Source organism: Dreissena polymorpha, chromosome 2 (assembly GCF_020536995.1).
Source record: "Dreissena polymorpha isolate Duluth1 chromosome 2, UMN_Dpol_1.0, whole genome shotgun sequence".
Lineage (NCBI taxonomy): Eukaryota > Metazoa > Mollusca > Bivalvia > Myida > Dreissenidae > Dreissena > Dreissena polymorpha.
The window spans coordinates 104,888,545-104,911,337 of NC_068356.1; the positions used below are offsets into that span (position 1 = coordinate 104,888,545).

Genomic DNA, 22,793 nt, shown 5'->3' on the forward strand with positions numbered 1-22,793 from the left:
CTAAGTCTACTTAGTTGGCATCTGTTGAATAAATTGTCAACATCAGCAACTAATTCGCCGTGCATATGCTATTATCCCAAATATTAAATTTTCGGCGTTACATGAGCCGGGAAACTCATGTACCAAGAGACTTGAAAAGTTAGAACAGACAGGTCAGATAATGGCTATCAATTTTTTGCAAGACCTATCCAGAATTATGTTTCTGCAAGACAATCTGCTAAATAACTGCTAGCAATAGCAAATTATGGTATAGTGTTTTGTGATATGGCTGAAATATGGCTGCAAAAAAGCCTTTAGCATACAGCGTGTCATAAATTCCGAAAACAAAACAATTGAATGAAAAGTCAAATTGTCAACTAATTTGCGAATATATTCATCAGTTAATTGTATTTAAACAAATGAAATATTGGCAAAAATTATGCGCGCTAATATTTCCAGTGATGGCATGTAGTGATTCAGGATATATTAATTAACAAATGAAAGACATTCGTTGTATTGATGGGATTTTTTTACAATTTTTTATGAATAATATATATTTATATCCAAAATGATGTCGGCGTTAACCAGAATATCTTGTTTGACGACATTGTTTTAAACGAAGGCGGGGGATTTCATCCACAACACGGCTTATTCATTGCCCCAGCAAGAGAAATCTATATTTTCACAGCCGCCGTTCTTCATCCGCCCCAAGCCAACATATACCTTCATGCTGCTTTTACCCACAATGATCACGATGTAGCCCTATTACACTCCGCTGCAAACATCTGGGATCAAGGAACACAAACCGTAATTCTTAATATGGGTCAGAAATGTACACTATGGAGGCGAAATCGTTAAGTACTGGTCCTACACAACAATTTCTTACATTCTTGTCAATGTCATTGACATATATATATATACAAATATTCTGACCAAATTTCATGAAGATCAGAAATAAATGTGGCCTCTAGAGTGTTCACATGGCAAAATGTTGACGACAGACAAAAGGCGATAACAAAAGCTCACCATGAGCACGTTGTGCTCAGGTGAGCTAAAAAGAAAGCGGTTATAGTCGGAAATGTTTTGTTCTGCTGCTTGTTCTTTGGGGAAAAGCCCTTGTGGTTTTATTCCTACACACCAGACCTCCAAACCATTCGTTATTACTGGGATAATAACCCGGATGCTCAATAGCCGACATATTACGTATTATGAGGGACAGGTTCACATACCAACACATGAAATGAGCTGAAAGTAACTTTTAATGAATGTCCCATTCAGAGATATTTTCAAATAAGCTTGTTTACCAAGGCCCACCCTGTGACATCTTACAATGTAAGGATGACAGCACTTGAAATAGTATGGCTTTCTTTATTATTTACAACACAATGCAAGTATTGAAAATAATTTCAAAAATAATAACACATGTATACATAAAATATCAAGCAACAAATATGAACAAGTCATGTACACATTTGAAAAATGAAGCAATAAGTCATCATTACTTTAAAGGGCCTGCTCACAGTGTTGAAAAATGACAATTTAAAAAAAATTGTCATAGTTTCAAATAAGAATGTTATCACTATATTCAAACGAGTAAAATTACAGGCTTAAAGGCTTGCACTGAAGTGGTAGCACGTTTTCTTTTGCTACTAAAGGCCCCCGATTCAAACCCCATGGTAGGTGCATTTTTTATTTTGTCTCATTTCTAATTATTATTTACATTATTTATACTATTTCAATTTTCCATTTTTGTCAGTACATGTACATTCATTCACGAAAGCAAAGCATTAAACATGTGTGAATTACAAGCTTGGAATTAAGGATAGCTAGTTATTAATTAACACCAGGTTGTGCCCAACGTATTTATACTTCTTTTTTGCTCAATATCTGCTCATACAACTTGCATTTAATCACTTTTCACATGCCACCATTGGTGTCTTATTACCAAATAAGAAAAACAGCTTAGCATTACAGATAAAAGTAAAAGTAACAATTATCTGATTTATATAAGTTCATAAATCACAGCTTCAAAATATTAATAATATTTGGTAATTAGAAGTACGATGGTGGTAAAACATTGAAAATAAATGAAAAGACTCAATAGTTGACATGATCAAGAACCGAAAACACAGAAACGTCAGTTACTTATCCAATACACTAAGTGAAATAAGTCTCAATGTGTGAACAAGTTATTAAAAATATATGCACGAAGTAAGACATTCTGGTTGAATACTAAATAATATAAAAATACTAGTATGCAGCAAGTAAAACACACACCAGCACTTTACAAAATATTACTTAATATTTTACTGGAACTATACACAACTTGCATTTACAGATTTAATGAACCATTATACCTGTACATAAAATCATTTATCATCATCAAAATCTATGACGTTTACAAGTAAAATTTAATCAAACATAACAATTTAGTCAATTGAAAACACAGCGTGTTAAATGTAAACTTCAAAAGCCGTTACTTGAGTTAAAGTATATTCTCGACAACATCATGTTATTGATGCATTATCATTAACTCTACTTGTTTACCTAACATTAAAAACCTTTATCTGTCCTGAAATACACTATACTCTAGAAGACATTGGTTTTGAATACACCATCATCAAAATCAATATCACCACTATCAATTACTCATCATATACATCCATCGCTTCAACAAGTCTAACATAACAGCCATTCTCACTGTCGCCGAAGGTTTTCAAGTCGTGCCTCAAGATCTGCATCGGCGTCTGTACCGCCTGCGGCTCCAGCAGCCTCTGCCGCAGGCTGCTTGCTGGGCCCTGCCTTTATCACAGTGCCAGCAGTGGATGGAAGACCTGAAAATAGTAAGAGAAGGAAGTAAATCATTTGCTGACAAATTTATGTAATGTATAGAAATAGAGGATATTTGTTCATGTCAGTGTAAGAGCGTTTGTTATTTCATGAGTGATCATAGAAAATATAGTGTACGATCGTTTGTTATTTCACGAGTGATCATAGAATTATTTTTTTTCTATGATCACGAGTAAAATAACAAACAATCTTACACTGACATGAACAAATTTTCTGTTTCTTTTATGCCCCTTTTTCAAGAACATAGTTACCAGCTGTTTCCCTTTTGCTGAAAAGATACCCTTTTTCAGAGTTTCTCCCGTGGCGTGCCTCAATACATTTCAAAACACAAAATGACGTCATTAGTGTGAAGAAAGACGTCATAATTCCAGCGAAATTCTCCAGCTAAAGTCTTTTACAATGTAAATAAACGATGAAAAAGCATAAAATAACAAGAGGGCCAAGATGGCCCTAGTTCGCTCACCTGAAAGGAGTTGTTTCATTCAATCTTTACCTAATGTCAAACATGACCTAGATATTGACCAGACAAACATCCTGGTCAAGTTTCATCATTATTGAACCAAAACTCTGGCGAAGGGAGTGTTTTTGTTTTTGTAAGATTTGAAATGGTGACCTATATTTTGAGTTGACCCCCCAAACATCAAACTTTGCTTACAAGGATTTTGTATAATATAATGAAAATTTGGACAATCTAAGGGCAATAATTATGGCATTAATTATGTGATTAAGTTGCAGGGGTAGATCTAATTATGGGAAATGTTTTCAACTGTTTTTCTGTACTGGGGCCGGGGGACGATGTCAATTTTGATATTTCAGTTTCATTATTAATGGGTAGACGATCTAGATCTGCTACAGTATTGGAAGGGGAAACTGCGACAGCTGCAGATTGTCTACTTTCACTTTCACAATGTTCCATGTCGATTACCTCCGAATCTTGCTGGGTTTCAACGGTTTTTGATGAATCATTCTTTAAAAATGTGTAGATGGGTTTAGTATTTGCCGAGTCCAAACGTTTTATTTTTTTCGTGTATGGACGCCAATTGTGAGACATTTTTCTGTTTTCACGTTTACATCTAGGCTCTTTTATAACCCGGATGAAAATTCGACTGGTTTCCTGTAATTAATGGACGAAATACCCTACTTGCGCAAGACCGGAATCCAGTGAAATAGTCTGGTGATTATTGCGGTCAGTTGCCCGGATAAAATTTCTATGAAGTATTATTTCATTGCTATATTTAGAATCACTGGGGTTCACAGTTTTGTGTGTTCGTCGGGAGAGAGAGAGCGAGATCGTGGTACAAATTGGATTAGTGTCGACTGACCCAAAGGAAAAATATCTTTGAGGGGAAAATATTATATTTTGGGGAAAAATGATATTCTTAGAGGGGAAATTGTATTTTTTGGGGGAAAAATTCTGGTAGGGGAAGACGCCGAATATTGGCGTCACTTTCTTAGTAAAAAAAAAACAACCTGCATTTTATAAATAAACATGTGACCAAACCCTTTTGATTTTGGGAAACATGTCCTTATTTAATTAGTCAAAACAAGAATGTAATTGGCAAAGGTTCTAGTCATTATATATATACACACAATGCACAGACTATTCTTAACTTAAACTGGTAATTGATATTGTCAATTTTTTATCTTATTGTAATCTTAAAAATTTATTTTAATCTTGTCAGAAAAATAGTCAATGTCTTGATCTACTGTCACAGACTTAAAACATAGTTTTTAAAATAGTTTACAAAATATATAATAAATATATGTTACCATAACTTAAACAGCTATGGAATTACACCAAATAAACTGCATAACTGTTAATTATATTAAAATTAATCTGCATTTAACCAGCATTTGCACGTGTTAAACTGATAATTCACAGTAAAGATCTGAAAACAAAGTCTTAAAAAAAACATTAGAACAAACGTCCTAACCAACTTTCACGACTAGTGAACACCCTGGAAGCAACGTTTTTAACAGACCAGAACCATTTTCATACACATCCAATATATCATTTAAACAAATATTCTGACAAAGTTTCATGAAGATTCATGAAGCCATATAAGGACAAATGACCCGCCCCCTGGTGGCCATGCTTTTCAAGCAAATGTAACTATTTTCAAACTCATCCAAGATATCATTGAGACCAATCTTCTACCAAATTTAAAGACGATTGGACAATAAACGTGGCCTCTAGAGTGTTAACAAGGCAAATGTTGACGCAGCACGACGGACGACACATATCGGACAAAGGGCGAACACAAAAGCTCACCATGAGCACGTTGTGCTCAGGTGAGCTAATAAAAGCAACTAATTTACCAGACAATTCATCTGTAAGCTGAAGTCCTAACTCATCCAGAACTTGACCCACAATTGCATCTCTGCAAAAATAAAACAATATTTTTAACATTCAGAATTGTGTTTATAGTTGTAAAACAAATACAAATCTACAAAAATATAAATGGGAATCAAATAAAAATAAGTTTGTTAAATAATAAGTAATTAACTTTTGTGAAAAAAATACAATTTACAACAAGTTATCCAATAAACAAGGTTATAATGCAAAATCTTTAATTGATAAGGATTTCAACCAGTTGGGTAGTCAGGTACTCCTGTATTGATTGCAATACTATCAAAGCATTCAAATTTGGTTTGTTTTTACAAAATTGAACTAAGTAAAACAATAGCTCATAGTCGTATACCTAGTTTCAACTGAAACTATTGACCAATGATAATCTTTATAACATTGAGATTTTATTTCAATTGGTTAAACATATCAGTTTCAGTCTGAAATTGAACTCAATAATGTTCGTAGTTGTTGGGCCTGAGTGCTCATGGGGTATCAATGTTTTGGCTGCAGTTTATGAGTAAGTCAAGAGATGATTAACGAATTTTGACAAGTACTTTAGTCAGTAGAAGTACAAATACAAGATGGATTAGTGCATCCAGACACTAACCCTCATAAAATACATGACATTCCAGTCATCTTTGACATTGAAGTATAATCACAGGTGGAATTTTATATAATGTGGGCGTGTGTGATAATTCTTCTTTCAGAATTTAAACTGCTAAACTTCACATTCGGCTCAACATAATTCTTTCAAATTGCATTATTTTCTTCATAAAACCTGTAATGATTAACAAACCTTTCAAAATTGTGACAGAGAGACCAATTTTGTCTCAATTAACAAATTTGACCCAGGGGAAGCCCTGAAAAATCCCAATAGGTTCTTCCATTGCATCAAGGTTTATCAAAGGTGAACAAATTCACCAAGGCACAAGCACACCTAATTTATAAGGAATCCAATCCCGCTGGAGCCCTGATAAATACACGGCATGAACAAGACAGTCCAAATGAGTGGCGCCCTGAAAATTATTTTAATGCATGTGCGTTAAGTGTTGTTCCAGATAAGCCTGTGCAGTTCATACAGGCTATTCAGGGACAACACTTTCTGCATAAACTGGATTTTCGCATCGAGGAGACTTCATTAAAAACAAGAGCTTGTCACAGTAGTGCCAAATCCCCGCCGAAATGTGTTTGCTTGTATGACAACATTTGTTTTAGAAAGTAGAATATTTGTAACAAGAGGGCCATGGGCCCTAAGGCGCTCACCTGAGACCCAAAGGAACTAAACTATTCTGGGAAGGTGGAGTTCAAAATAATAAAAGTACTTCATACAGACGAGCGTACATGAACATATTTCACTTGCGCTTTATAGTTCGATTATTTCATGTAAAATCTTCAAAAGAGGACGAGTGCTGAGCAGACAGGCGGTAGTACAGACTTAGTGTGCTCTATTATTAAAATACGTTTTCACTGTTTTTCCATTCAAAGTTATTTAGAACAATGATACTCTAATTTTCAAGACATACTGCATTTCACATATCATACATGTACATGACGTCTGTATATAAAATTAATTAGAATAATGGTATTTCTGACTTTCACATAATACTGTATTTCACATATCATCCATGTTGGCCTACATGACTTTTGTATATCAATCTGTATTTATGATTTAAAATGAAATTTCATACTTCATTTAAGAGTTACATGTAATTTTTGTTAATTATTCACATTTGTAAGTGTTGTTTGTAAACAATTCCTCTACGCTTCTACGCTTTACATGTATTAACAACCAATGCAAAACTAAAATGCATTTGTGAAATTTATTCTCAAATACAAGCTGCATTTAATATCATAAGTATCGCAAATAGTTGGTTTTAAGTACATTTTCTCTATCTCTTTAATTCTTGAACAAAGTATATCTGTAAAATGATATGTGTTCATGTAGACACGATAGTTTTTTGTCAATAAATGTTCAACAGTAAAGTTGGAGAATATTTCAATCTATTTTTTTTTATCAATATAATTGAATTTTGACAACAGTTGTTGCCTAAGCTGTAAAGGATATTTTTATGTACATATCTTTACTTTTTCTTCTTGATATTCACAATATACGCTGGGACTTTGTGATAGTTACAAGTTAAATAATAGCCATATTGAGTAAGTTCAATCAGGCATCACTGTACTTAAAGCTAAGAAATATGAAATATCACGCCCATTAAATTTATATATATTGTATAAACCTTTCTAGGAAATATATCAGTACATAATTTTGCTATTTCAAGAGCTTGCTTCAATGTTGTAATCTGTTCTTTTTATGCAGTAAGCATGCAGATTTTTATACGAAAATAAATGCCAGACAGATGTATTTATGTGTTTATCTCTATATTGATACCACTGTATAGCAATTACTGTTCCATGCTGTTCACTGCAAAGGGTTGTAAACAAGGGGTTAGGCATCAAGCAGTCATCAAAATGTCAGAGATAATGAGGTACCTGCTGTGGCTAATGGTTATTACATTGGTCTGCGGTCATTAAATTACATGCACCAAAATGTGTGAAAAGTGGCCAGCACAGGAATTTGGGGCCTGACTCTAAACTGTTATATACATGTACAGTTGTTTCTCCCCTAAGTAATTTTCTGTGAAATCAATATTACAACTTAAAATTTTGAGATTATTTAATAAAGGGTTTTCAGATGGCAAAATACGTTTGTTGCACTTCATCCCCAACCAATCATCAACATAATAATCCTTTGTTATTATGGCCATGTTTTTCAAATGTTCATGACTATTTTTAAACTTGTCCGAGGTATCCACATAACCAATGTTTTGACCAAATTTCATGATGATTAGGCAAAAAATGTGACTTCTAGAATGTTCACAAGCTTTTTACTATATAAATATTAGGGAAAAGACCCCCCCCCCCCCTGGCAGCCAAATTTACCGATCGGAACCATTTTCAAACTCAACTCACGTATCCAGAAAACAAATGTTCTCACCAAATTTCATGAAGATTGGACCAAAAATGTGACTTCTAGAGTGTTCAAATGTTTTCACTATATACATATAGAGAAAACTGCCCCGCCCCCTGGCACCCATGTTTTTTCATCGATCTGGACCATTTTCGAACTCATCCGAGATATCAATAAAACCAATGTTTTGACCAAGTTTCATGATGATTGGGCAAAAATTGTGACTTCTAGAGTGTTCTCAAGGTTTCTATATAGCCATTTAAGGAATACTGCCCCGCCCACTGGTGGCCATGTTTTTCAACAGACCGGAACAATTTTTGAACTCACCCAAAATCTCATTAAGACAAACATTTTGTCAAAATCTACATGAAGATTGGGCATCAAATGTGACTTCTAGAGTGTTCACAAGGTTTTTCTATTTTTTTACCTAGTGACCTAGTTTTTTACCCAGCATGACCCAGTTTCGAACTCAGTCGAGGTATCATCGGGAAAAATGTTCTGACTAAGTTTCATTAAGATCTGATAAGAAATGTGGCCTCTAAAGTGTTCACAAGGTAAAATGTTGATGACGCACGACGGACAAAAGGCGATCCCAAAAGCTCACCATGGTTATGCTCAGGTGAGCTAAAAACAAATAAAGGGAGATAATTCATTATGCTCAGGACAAAAATTTACTTTGAAATTAAATAAAGGGATATAATTTAAACACTAAGGTAGATAGAGTTATGGTTCTTAGTCACTGCACTTCTCCTACTTGCCATCCGTTTAAGTTTCAAGTAAATCCCTTCAGTAGATTTAGAGTTATGCTTCGGACAAAAATTAACTTTAAAAGTATATAAAAGTGGAGATAATTCAAAAACTAAGGTAGATAGAGTTATGGTTCTTGGTCACTGCACTTCTCCTAGTTGCCCTATGTTTATATTTCAAGTTTCAAGTAAATCCCTTTAGTACATTTAGAGTTATGCTCCGGACAAAATTTACTTTAAAGTTATATAAAAGGGAGATAATTCAAAAACTAAGGTAGAAAGAGTTATGGTTCTTAGTCCCTGCAATTTTCCTACTTGCCATCTGTTTATATTTCAAGTTTCATGTAAATCCCTTTAGTAGATTTAGAGTTATGCTTCGGGCAAAAATTTACTTTAAAATTATATAAAAGGGGAGATATTTCAAAAACTAAGGTAGATAGAGTTGTGGTTCTTGTTCACTGCACTTCTCCTAGTTGCCATCTGTTTATATTTCAAGTAAATCCCTTCAGTAGATTTAGAATTATGCTACGGACAAAAATTTACTTTAAAATTATATAAAAGGGGAGATAATTCAAAAACTAAGGTAGATAGAGTTGTGGTTTTTGGTCATTGCACTTCTCCTAGTTGCCATCTGTTTATATTTCAAGTTTCAAGAAAATCCCTTAAGTATATTTAGAGTTAAGCGCCGTACACAAATTTACTTTAAAGTTATATAAAAGGGGAGATAATTCAAAAACTAAGGTAGATAGAGTTATGGTTCTTGGTCAATGCACTTCTCCTAGTTGCCATCTGTTTATATTCTAAGTTTAAAGTAAATCCATTGAATAGATTTGGAGTAATGCTCCGGACACAGTTTCCGCCGGACGGACAGGACCAATTACTATATCCCCTCCGAATTTTTTTCCACGTGGATAAAAAATACCATGAAAGCGGAAAGTGTCAGCCCTGATTACCGTGTGAAGACAAAACTTTCTGCACAGGCATTAAATTTCCTTCATCAAGTAAGGAGGCTGAAAAGTTACTTACGATTCCTCCTCATCATCCTCATCTCCCATAGCGTCATCGATGGCATCATTCATCATCTCCTCCTTCATGTCCATGATCTCAGACTGCTTTTCAAACTCCATCATGATCTTCTGGATCTCAGGAAGCTTCAACTGAAATAAAAATAAGCCTCTTTCTCGGAAAACTGGGCTAAATGCATGTGCGTAAAGTGTCATCCCAGATTAGCCTGTGCAGTCTGCACAGACTTATCAGGGACAACACTTTTGGCTTCAACTGGATTTTCGTTTAGAAAAGAATCCTTTTAACAAAAAATTCCATAAAAGCAGAAAGTGTATTCCCTGATTAGCATGTGTGGTCTGCACAGGCTAATCTGGTAAACACTTCATATTACGTAAATGAAATCCCCTTTTCACAAAAATCAATCAACATATGATGGAATTCAAAGAAACGATTACCGATTAAACCAACTAACTGACCCACAGTTAATCACATAAACCCACTTTTAAACTCATGATCTACTAGTGATCTTCTGAATATGAGCTGGCTTTAACTGATAATATCTCTGGTCTTGAACTAGAGCTGACAAACTGACTTACAGCAACTGTATGCCTGAGTGTGTTTTTAACTTCTTTCTTAACAATCTATCAGAAACTTAACCTACTTTTGCTGGGTAAGCTATACAGATCTTAGCCGTCTAACAGTAAAAAACTCAAAAGCACCTACTATGAAAGTTAGGGAAAACTGCAATCTTTTAATCAGAGATATCGGAGATCATTGTTTCTTAAAAGTTCATCCATCACATCAGGACAGTCCGCTAACCAACAATTCCTAGTTAAGCTAAGAAGATTATAGCAGATTACCAGTTTGAATGTACATTTGAATCAGAAATGGCAGAGAAAAGCTGAAAACAAAATTTCATGGCTTATCCCAACACCATCTCTGAGGTCAGGGTGGGATACAAACCAAGGAACCACAGATTGACAGTTTTATGCATTAACATTAAGTTACCAGTGCCTATCAAAATTAAATACAACTTTGAAAGGCATCATTTAAGTCTTGCGATGTTATGAATTCCCTCACTATCAGCTTAAAAAGGAAATAAGGTTAATTAAAGCTTAAGATACATTTGGACTCAATTGCTATTTAACTCCAATGAACATTTAGTAGGTATGCTAGTATTGCTACCCATTTTTTATGTACAGCTATTGTCAAGATTTACAAAGCTGAATATTTAAAAAGTAGTATCAATATTATCAAATCTATGACATGCAGATCTGTATATTACAGCAGGGTCATTAACTTTCATCTTAATAATAAGATGTGGTTAATGTCGCCAATTTCAACGTCATAAACATCTAGTAACTACACTGATGCAAAAGGATGTAATAAGAAACCTATGTTATAAAAATTAACCTGCAATAAATGTTTATCTATTTAAACATTTAAATCTATGTAAAGCATCTGCGCTAAGAAACGATAATATTTTGTGCCATCTATCAAAATATTTTGACAAAATACTTAATGGGACTGGAAAAAGTACATTAGAAAAGTTAATTTCCCAATCTTGGTTCCTTCTTTTTTGACTAATCAATACATTTGTTAAGTTATCAATATTGCAATTTAAAAGAAAAATATTTTTCACAGGTGTCTGACATTTGTAGATTATTATAAACTATTAAGAGTGTAAAGAACATGACTAAAAACTATTGAGCCGTGCTCTGTGATAAGGGGGTTTAATGAATGTGTGTTAAGTGTTGTCCCAGATAAGCCTGTGCAGTCTGCACAGGCTTATGAGGGACAACACTTTCCACATCAACTTGATTTTGGCTAAGAAGGGACTTTTTGCAAATGAAAAATACTAACAAAGCGGAAAGTTTTGTCTCTGATAAGCCTGTGGAGACTGCACAGGCTGATCTGGGGCAACACTTTACACAAATGTATTAAATCCCCTTTTCACAGAGCGAGGCTCATTTACAATCTATCAACAAAGGACCCCTCCTATCTGGAACTCTTTTTATACAAAGAGAATAATACACGAAATAGAACATCATCAAGTGATGCTAAGTTATGGAATCATTAACAGTGGATAACAACTTCATAGGATATATTGTCAGTAAAACAGTGTTTTACTAAGAGCATTCTGATTCAATGTTGACATAGAGTTGTTAAAATTTCCATGTATTTAATTAACATGACAGATTTAACAACATGATAATAAATCGTCTTAAAGTTCAAATTCATGAAACACAAAACCTCAGTCAGGTCAACAGATTGATTACCTGTCTGTTCATGGTCTGCATTGCTTTTGTTACTCCCTTCATTGCTTGAGCCATAGCATTGTTGGATCTCAATGTTTGGATCTTCAGACTCACTGCTTGTATGTTGGCCTTCATTAGAATAAACTTCTTCACATATCTACGGGTCCTTACGAGATCTTTTGCCATTATTTTTACAGCATCCTGGAATTAAATAGAATCTTTTACAAGGCTGTCAGATACGTAGGGATGAATAGTTTGGGTTTGATACAATTTTCAAATATAGTATTGATTATTTTATATAATTGTCATTCGGATATAAAATTTACCTTGTATACCATAAATTACGATTTGGCATGACAAATCAGACAATAATCAGCTATTTGAATTTTTAATGAGCTGTCCCTTCTGAATAAGTTATTAATCCAAAAGAAGGTCAACATCAGGTCAAAATGAGGTAATATTTAAAAGTTTTGTTAGATGCTTCATTGTTGTTAGATATAACGTGACACTTAAGGTGAACCTCGTACTGACCGAAGAAGGAATGGACAGGCTTATTGCTTTATTCCTTTTTGCATCAGTAGATGCTGGGGCATAACCTTTGAAACATACATGTATCTAGTATTTCACTTCATTGTATTCTTCCCCATAACGTCAATCTTTGTGTTTATGATATTCTTAACCACATTTATTTTCAATTTTTGGCGAAATTTCATTTTAAAAGTAACTTGTTTGTGTTAAGCATGTATTACTGAGTGATATGAACGATTTTGAAGGTGTTCCACCACAAGGTCAAATGTTTCAAAAATTATCACAAAATATGTCCATTTTGAACAGAACAATAATGAAATCAGGACTCGGCCTAGAGGAAGGAGTGGGAGATCACTTCTTTTAATCACTTCCTCTAATTACATGAAGGAAAAGTGACATCTGCTTCATTGGATGATTAACTTTGAGCCAGATTTTGACTGACATGGATAATAACTCTCAATTACAATAACAACACTTTCTACGTTGTTATATTTAATCCTTGCCTTAGGCCAAACAGTTTCTACAAACTACTGTAACAAAGTGCAGATTTGGTCATTTAAAAATTGTGTACCATCTGTCCTTGTTTGGCCATCTTTTTGATATCTGCTATGACTTTCTTTTCCTGCTGCTCCATCTTGGCCCTCTCTCTGTCAAGATCTCGCATGGCTTTGTTCAGGGCCCTCTGGTTCTGTCTAAGCATTTCTTCTGGCGTTTTCTTACGCCCAAACAAGAACTCGAAAGGCATTTTGGCTTTCTTATGCAAGAACACTACTGAAAAAAATACTGTTTTATTTACTAAATTACAAAAATAATATCCATGAAAAAGAAGGTAAACACAGAACTTTGTAAAACAATAGCGTTGAAAATTCAATCAATGATATAGTTTCAAGTATTAAGAAATACACTTTCATTATGACTATGAGTCATATTTTGCAATCACGTACAAAAAGGTAAACAAACTCTGTAAAAAAACATTAACCGCGAATTCGTTTATTGTATACATTAAACAATTATTCGATTTTTATGGCGTACTTATCCCATAATTAGTAATTTTGAAAAACACAAATTGCACAAACCCGATAAAGGAGATTTTGTTTATGTTTCCTATTTGTTGTTTTTCTGACAGTACTTTACATTGTGTAGTGCTGTACGTCATCAAATGTTGTGCTACGATTAGTATTGGGTCAGGACGGACTAAATATTAAGCCCGACAAGGACGGTCCAAATTACAAAAGCCAACATATTCGAGTGAAATTTAATTTACAACGTGTCGTATAAACATGATAATAAATAAATAATGGCGAACTTTTGAACATCGTTCCTGAACATATATACATTGAAATACTTGTTCAGACAAGCATTGGATAATATTATGACAGATATATAGACATTTTTTGATGAATCAGGACCGTAGCCAGAGTTTTGAAAAGGGGGGTGCGAATTTTCCCATCAACAATTGGTATTGAGCAACGAAGTGGCGAAGCGGTAGGTGGGGGAGGGGTTCTCCCCTTCCTGCAATCGGGGGTTTGGAGGTCCTCCCTCTAGATAGTTGAAAACTAAAAGTAAAATCCTGCATTTTGATGGCTTTTTATCTGAATTCAGAGACTGAAATTATAGAGGATTTGTATATGATAATTCACATTTATTTACTATACAAAGTGACTGATCGACATGAATACGATATAACATACATGTATTCCCATCTGCCGTTTTTCAATAACCACCTTTTTTGATCAGTCACGGAAATACATTATTTTATACCCGAAGCTAGTATGCGCGCACACACTTTGTTTACATATACAACAACACATTGATGGAATATAAAATCAACAATAAGAACGGTATACAATATCATCATTTATTGGAATCTTGATAACATATGTGTATTTTACCATTCCAAAATTCGACCATTCCTAAATCAAGCAAATTAAAAGAATAAAAAAGACTTTTTTTCAAAGCAACTGTTTGTCTGCTACTATGGATAGTACCCGATGTCTAGCATTGCTCTAAACGTGCTAATAGTGTTTAGCACAACACACACTGATTAACAAAACTGGGTCTTTTCTAATCTGCATCAATACTTAACAGAAATAAAAATGTTATAACTGGTAACTTGTATTTTATTTTTTTTATTTTTAACACATTAGTTATCATTTTCCAAACGAATAAACAATTTCAGAATACAACAATTAAGGCTTCATAAAGACCCCGTAACCACAAACTACTGGTTCTATCGTCTCAAAGCCCTTATAATTGTATAACAGGACGTTGTAGAAAACATATGGACTTATTTGCCCGTATGTTCAAGATCCGTCACAGTTAATGAACATTTAACGTTAACGTCCACCTGATCATATATGTTATAACGTTTAAATTCATTATAACAACCGTTTCAGAGTATGTCATATTTCCTAGTTTCAAGTTTGACATAATAAAAACATTTTGGGCAGTTCTGTAAGTCGAGCAGAACAGATGCCATTGAGTGTTGGTAAACTACAAACAAGCTACATTGATTTGTAGAAATGATTCGTTTTCTTGCCATACAACAACAAAAAAATAATCCTGTCTTAAGCATAGCTGATATTTTTTTGTCTGAAAACCCTTAAGGTGATCCGAAAATGGTTGTACGGGGATATAACAAAAAGACAACGCAGTCTGTCGAAAATGCTGTGTACAATCGTTGATTGTTATAAATCGTGGTATAATGCAAAATTATTAACCAGTGACTCATTAGTCTTCGGCAATAGTCGACGGGTGTCTTTTGATTTCCGTCATTTTCGGAAGCTGGCATAACATTCCGTAAATAAACATCTAAAATGTTCTCTCTTTCCTGTCGGTAGCAAATTGAATTCAACACTATTGTAACGCTTAAATACGAAGACTCACTGGATTCCGGGAAAAGATAAATCGTTTTTGAGTCGAATAAAGTTGGGTGCATCTTATAGTTCAAATAATTTTTTTACTCGTCAAAAAACATTGGGTGCAAACGCACCCAACGCACCCCCCCCCCCCTGGCTACGGGTATGTGAATACAATCATATGCAGTACATATAAACATGTACAATATCTCTTCAGTAGATGACCTCGAGGCGTTGAAGAGCATCTCGCTGAAGTTGAAGTTGAAGTACAATATTTCAATAAAACAGCACGTCAAGGTATCTGTATCTGTATGGTACTCGAAACTAGCTCACTTATGAGCAAAACTTATCGAGTGTGTGTGTGTGTGTGCGCGCTTTTGATGTTACACTGTTAGTAGTACGATTTAGTTAAGAAACTTTTGAATTGATCGCTTTTTGTACAAGTCACTACACTGTCTGGTAACAAGTTCCAATCCCGAATAGTACGTGGAATAAAATAAGTTTTGTAAAGGTCAGTGTTACTTGTTGCCAGTTTGATCGATTTAGATTTAGAGTTACGTTTGTTGACTTCTAGAAGATTGTCAGCGGGGACAATGCGATTGGCATAGTTTTTAGTTTACCCGCGAAGAATGTTCTTGACATATTCGATGTGAATTTAATATTTAGAGTCTATGTATTAATAAAACAAGATGGATATTAGATTAAGTAGTACTACAACTATAAATAACATTTGACCATTCATATTATGAGATACATCAATGACAGCAAACTTCAGCAGACAATGCATATAGTTTGACAATAACAGTGGCTATCAAAAGCAGACATTTTAAATAAAAGACACATTTGTAAATATACTTTGATGGTTAACATCCACCAAAAAATGTGATGTCTTTGGTTCATATTAATTAAGTTGGTTCTATGCTGATTTGCGAAATAAATATTCTTAGTCAGTCCTAGGATTTCTGATTCGTGGGTGGTTTAATACGCTGAATGAATTTAAACATACGCGGTTTAGTATAATATTAATACCTTTTTAACAAGTAAATTCGTGATTCTGTATAACAGTTACAAATAATGATAAAGTGGAAATCAGCCTCAATATCGTGGCTGTTCCACCGTAACAGTCATGTCCTCCCCTCTTTAGGAAGCCTATCCGAACCGTATCGACCCGTTTTTTAATCTTTAAGCATGCGATTATAATCGAAGGCGAGACAAGGTGCGGCGATAAGTCTTCTTAAATAGTTCATCGAGATAAATTGCTGGTTAAAACGAATCTCTGTTAGACGTATATATATGAAAATGGTTTAATAAAGCACTAGCGTCAACGTGGGCTCTATGATTCTGTACAGAACAATCGATTGTTCTGCGTTTAAATATTTGCACAAATTCGTTTAGGCTATATTTAAAGGGAAAATTATATAAAACATCGTTATTTTTTCTTAATAAATCCACAATGGAATATGCTAGCTTGCTCACAAAACAGTTTGCATCATTCAGTACATAACTGCACTTCCTTCTTCAGAGATATAAAGATGGGATATATAGCTAAGCAAATGTGTGTAGTTCGTTCGTTAAGTCAGATAGTCGACCCGTCGACCATTTTGTTTCTGCAATATATTTTAAGAACGCTTTGACCAAAGATACGGAAAATTTGCATTATTTTTAGTTGGGAAGAAGGAAAACCCTTTATTGCATGTCAACAGGTCAAAGGACAAGGCCCATGGGCGTTTTACATTAACGTTTATGGGTTCGGATATTCTTACCCAGTCTAGGTACTGTTAGTACCAATAATAATAACCCTTTAGAAGTATAATTTAAGTTATCATACTTTAAAAGACGATCTGAAAATAGAAAACGGTACTCATTAACGATTGGATTTATCATGATACTGCACGAGGTTAATACGTTCAAGCAATAATTGCCTGACGATGTATCCACGTTGTAATAAACTTAACAAAATGTATGCTCCACAATAATTTATGTCCCGTTTAATTCAATTTGTATAGTATTTACAAAATTATAGAGTTGCTGTTATATCTATTTAATGGCATTTTATAAAATATTAAACATGTGAACAAAGCCCGTTAACAGGGTGGGATTGGAAAAAGGTGAGGGCCTGCTTGTTTTTGAATTTTTGAACTAAGAAGTGCCATCAATGTGAAAAAGCTGCCACGCACAAGAACAATTATAAAAAGCTTAATGTTTAGGTCGTATTTTAAAGTCAAGCCTGTGTGGACATGTGAAGAAATTTGAAACATGATGATTGTTTTTCATGTCAATTATGTAAATGTCGAGGGGTCTAATGCAGCTTTCACGTTGAAGATCAACCCTTGATCAAGAGAATTATTGTTACTATCATTAATGGATTTTCTCTTGGTCGGCGGTAACGGTACAAATGAAATGTCAAATAAATTATCAATTGATAATGTTTCCATTTCATATTAAAACGAGGTGTAAGAAGCATATCTTTGTGGCAAAGTAATTGGTTATTTGGAAATAAATAACGAACATCGTTAACACGAGTCCATGTTTCTTGTCAAGCATTGTCGAACTTTCGCACATATTATGTTTAATTGGTTAAAATATCTCAATATAGGAGCGATATTGGAAAAAAAGCTTGAGGATGATTTCAATTATTACTGACGGAAACGGTTAATTGTTTAATAATGTCATTAAGTAGATAAGGTTAGACAATCCAATTAAAATAAAAGAACAATACTCTAAAATGTTCGAAAAATCTTAAATGATGCCTACAACTTATTGAAAATTAATTTAAATGTCAAGGTCAGTGTTTTTTACTATTAGTATCCAGCTTGCACGTGTTGTGTGCAAAGTCGTAAACATGATAAATCCTAACGAACAAGTAAGCACAAAAGGTAACTGGAAAACGACGAACATGTTGAGTAATGAACAGAAGCCTGGTCATCTGATAAGTTCCTAAGTCATCCCGTGTCGACCATATTTAGATTTACTGCGAGAGAATGCGTTCCCTGGTCTTCTCCATTGGTCGAACCATACGAGGATATTTCTTTTCTGATACGAAATGGGAGGAAAGCCGATGGAATGATATCAATGGAAGAACAGGATCCACAAACATGACCTGGCGTATGACATAGCCATCGCAACTGTTGAGTACGACTTTCGACATATTATGTTCAAAAAACTGAAAATGAGTACACATGTATCTGTTTAATATTGTTTCGATATAAGTTATGGTACATAGCATCTTTAAAGACTATGGTTGGTGTGAATAAAGTATGTTTAAAACAGTGTGAATTTAAAAAACGATTTGAAGGTTAACTAATATGGAATAGCATTAGACAAGTACATTAAGATATGGGTAAACACACACACACACACACACACACACACACACACACACACACACACACACACACACACACACACACACACACACACACACACACACACACACACACACACACACACACACACACACACACACACACACACACACACACACACACACACACACACACACACACACACACACACACACACACACACACACACACACACACACACACACACACACACACACACACACACACACACACACACACACACACACACACACACACACACACACACACACACACACACACACACACAAATAATGTAGAGAAAAAGTGTATGTTGCTTAAAGTGTACTTATTGAGAATATAAAGCACCCAAATATATATATAAAATATATGTAGTTTATTTTGTGTAGTCGAAATTAATTCCTCGAGTTTAATTCTATTATTAAAAAAGGACACAAACGCATCTATTTGTGGTGTTGTTGTTTCACGTTTGCATTTAAGAACTCGGATTTTATGTTTAGGTGTTTGCTTCTTTATTCTAATAAGTTGATTTTAAAATCAAAATTCCGCAATAACTACGCGGGACCAATTAAAGCAAATTGAACACTCTACCACAACATGCTTTTGTACCTGGAAGATTGCCTGTGCGCAATGTAGTTAATTCACGTGTTTTGCTTAATTGTCAATAAAAAGCCGTACAAACTCTGTATTATTTTTCGGAATATAATTGATGATTATGATTAAACGAAATTATATGTTCAGCTTTTTTCTTAGACGGGAGTTTTGTTTTGCCTTTTTAAAAGTCATTTTGAAACACTGTGAACAATATCCCTGAAACTATGTGCTAAACTTCGCATTTATGATTATTGTGAACTATAAAGTACATATATAACTGCTTTACAGTATTTATTTCTTGTTGTACGCACGTGCTGTATGTAACAAACTATACATTATCACCCCAACAGTACATGATTGCGTCAATACAACAGGAACCCAGAGAACGAGGAATACCCAGCGCCAAAAATAGAGACCCCCTGTCCACCTTGGTTGCTTAACCACACCTCATCGCCCGCAATCAGATGGAGCGCAAGTGAGTGAGTGCCCTGTGCGTATTCATTTTCCATCCCATGAATCATTGCGAGGATGTTTCCGTTGTGCTTTATTGCAATATAGATGACTTGACCTAATGAGTGCTGAATGGTCGCTGCCATGACATAAATCCCCGACACAGGGGCCGCGAACACGCCCTGGTGCACGTGGTATCCACCGCCAATGTTGAGAAGGACTTGCTCGAACATTATGTTCTGGTTGGTGCCGATGTTATGTTGATTAGCAATTTTAACTGCAGTGAAAGCGACACTCGGAGTTGTTTGTCTTTTAGATCGGTCGCCATCACCTGAAGTAAATGTATATGCAAGAGCGCAAATTCATGTGACGCTATAAAATATTACATACGTGTTTTTTAAATTAAATTCGAGACACACGTTAACGCGCATGAGGCGTGACATTGTTTATTTTTTGACAACACTTTATAAGTTACAATACCTGTTTTATCTCGAAGATAATCTTCAAACAAGCGCACGTCCTCATAAAGGAGGTTTTCGTTAGACTGGTTGAATTTTACTTGATCCTTATCTCCGATCGCCGCTGCCCGTCGATTGTAGGAAGCCGATGCGTTTTCACTGGCAAATACTATCGCCTCCCGAACTTCAATGCGTTTTTGCTGTCGTTCACCTAGGAGATATTAAGATGGTAATTAATCTCAACATTCACTTGTGACATTTTAATAACTTTAACAATTATACTTCGATTTTTTTCTAATACCAACAACAATATGTACACTTGTACGCACAATATGCCACGCAGCAGTGAGTGGTATTTTTAGGTCGACTAATTGTCATATTTTGTTAAATCGTAAGCTGCTGTCAACAAATCTTTTAATGTTAAGACTTTCTTCATATAATGAAAAAGCTGTTGGCATTCACGTCAACCTATCACCTTCGTAAAATCCATGCTCAAGCCGACGAAAGGAAAACATCATGTCCGATTTTTAATTGTAGAATATCAATACTTTTATGAGCTTTGTCCGCATCTATAAGCATAATAATACTAATTATGTTGTGTGTTAACAGAAAATGAAGTTTAACACAGATTGCATTAATTGTTTGTGCAAGAAGCAAACTTTTAAAACAATACAAATCGTTTTTGACAAATGTTGTTATGGCCTAATGGCATTTGACCGAAGAGGACTAACAGTAATTGCGCTACTTGAATACATCTTGGATTACTAATATATGAAAACATATGATCCCGATACTTTACAAATAAAAGTAAATACATGAATAAATAAATGAATGAATGAATGAGTGAATGGATGAATTAATGAATTAATATATCAATTAATGAATATAAATTAATTAACGAACGAACGAACGAACGAACGAATAAACAAACAAAAATATAATTATTGTTATCGACCAACGGCAACTTTCAAGGTAGAAACCATGGACTATTTGTACCGACCAACCTTAAAACTTCTGATTTCGGATGGTTATTTATATTATTTTAAAACATCATTTTCAAGAAACATTTGCTAGATTTAGTACACCTAGCGGTATAAAACAATAACTCATGAAGCAATATAAGAAGTGTCCGTATCTTTCACTATTTGTTATGTTTCAACCTACACGATTTCTGCGGCGATAGTTGTACAGGGATGACATGCCTCCTTGAAAATCATTTAAAAACACAATAACTATTAAAAATTGAGTACCCGTCTAATATTTCCGTCAATTGGTTCTATATCAATTGCTGGCAAAGCTATTTATGAAGTAAACCATACCTTGTTTTATTAATGTCGTCACCAAGTTTTCCAGCTCTGCAATTCTGGTTCGGGCATTCTTTTGCACATAAGAGCCCTCCACAGACAAAATGATTAACAAGAGAACAAGTCTACACGATTGCATCGCTGCGTGTCCTAAAATGAACTGACACTTCATCTATAGTTCTTTAGGTTATCTGCATGTTTGATAAGATTAGTTTGTTAACATATAGTGAACATATTAACATTACATTTAACTTTATATTTATCAACAAGAAAAGGATTCCTTATATGTTTAGTCATATTTTATGTTTTGAATTAAATTTTTCAAATGACTTCTTACATATATCGCTGCATGTAAGTCATACATGTAAATATCGCAAGCACAGTATAAATACATTGAAACGCGTTCAATAATACATTATATTCTTCCATGACTACGTGTTTGGTTTAAATTTTGTATTGGCTATTTCTCGAAGATGTGTGTGCGCGTTGATCAATGTCATATACACGCAAATGTTTTAAGTATATATGCACCGGAATTTATAGGACTCAATTTCTGCTTCAAGTACTCGTAATTTAACATTCATGATCAATATATATTTTTGCGTTTACACCCAACTGCATGATTTGGCAATATATTGTTACTGCTCTGTTTTAAACTTATATATGTATATGTTATGCAAACAAATACCATAATTGCATAACGCTCATAAATATCAACAACCAGAGTTCTTTTGAGCCCTATTGAAAGACACATCATCAAACAATATTTTATATCACGAAAGATAATGTCGCACAGTCAAATAATATAATAAGTCATTTTGAAAGTTGAAAACTCCAAATTTAAATGTTGTTTAAACCTCTGCATGTACTATATACAGTCTGTTTAAGGCTTAACTGAATCATTATCTTACTCAAGCAAATTAATTTGATATATGGCGTCTTACATTGGTGTGTATCAAGATAAACGGCGACCAGACAATCAGCTCCCTGCTTTTTTGCATACCCAAACAATCGGCACCTCGTAAATTTGTTGACCAGAACAATTTGTATCTGATCAAATTATCTACCTGGAAAATCGGCACCCTTTCACCACAGGCA

At 34.4% G+C, this 22,793-nt stretch overlaps 2 protein-coding genes across 3 annotated transcripts; both read right to left on the reverse strand.

Moving 5' to 3' along the window:
* Window positions 1–1,333: 1,333 nt before the first annotated feature.
* On the reverse strand, window positions 1,334–13,866 carry LOC127868365 (charged multivesicular body protein 2a-like). 2 transcript variants are annotated; one of them, XM_052410073.1, is made up of 6 exons: window positions 13,764–13,866; window positions 13,259–13,455; window positions 12,181–12,360; window positions 9,923–10,053; window positions 5,149–5,210; window positions 1,334–2,813 (listed from the first exon to the last, which is right to left on the reverse strand). In XM_052410073.1, exons 2-6 carry the CDS (start codon window positions 13,430–13,432, stop codon window positions 2,677–2,679), a joined length of 684 nt encoding a protein of 227 aa, XP_052266033.1. In that variant the 5' UTR covers window positions 13,433–13,455; window positions 13,764–13,866; the 3' UTR covers window positions 1,334–2,676. The 2 variants fall into 2 exon arrangements, with proteins under 2 accessions (XP_052266033.1, XP_052266031.1); XM_052410071.1 differs by having other exon boundaries at window positions 13,259–13,458; window positions 13,764–13,862.
* Window positions 13,867–19,757: 5,891 nt separating this feature from the next.
* On the reverse strand, window positions 19,758–21,896 carry LOC127870391 (complement C1q tumor necrosis factor-related protein 3-like). The gene is made up of 3 exons (XM_052413004.1): window positions 21,711–21,896; window positions 20,414–20,602; window positions 19,758–20,264 (listed from the first exon to the last, which is right to left on the reverse strand). The coding sequence occupies exons 1-3, from the start codon at window positions 21,865–21,867 to the stop codon at window positions 19,846–19,848; spliced, it is 765 nt and encodes a 254-aa protein (XP_052268964.1). The 5' UTR covers window positions 21,868–21,896; the 3' UTR covers window positions 19,758–19,845.
* Between the last annotated feature and the right edge of the window lie 897 nt (window positions 21,897–22,793).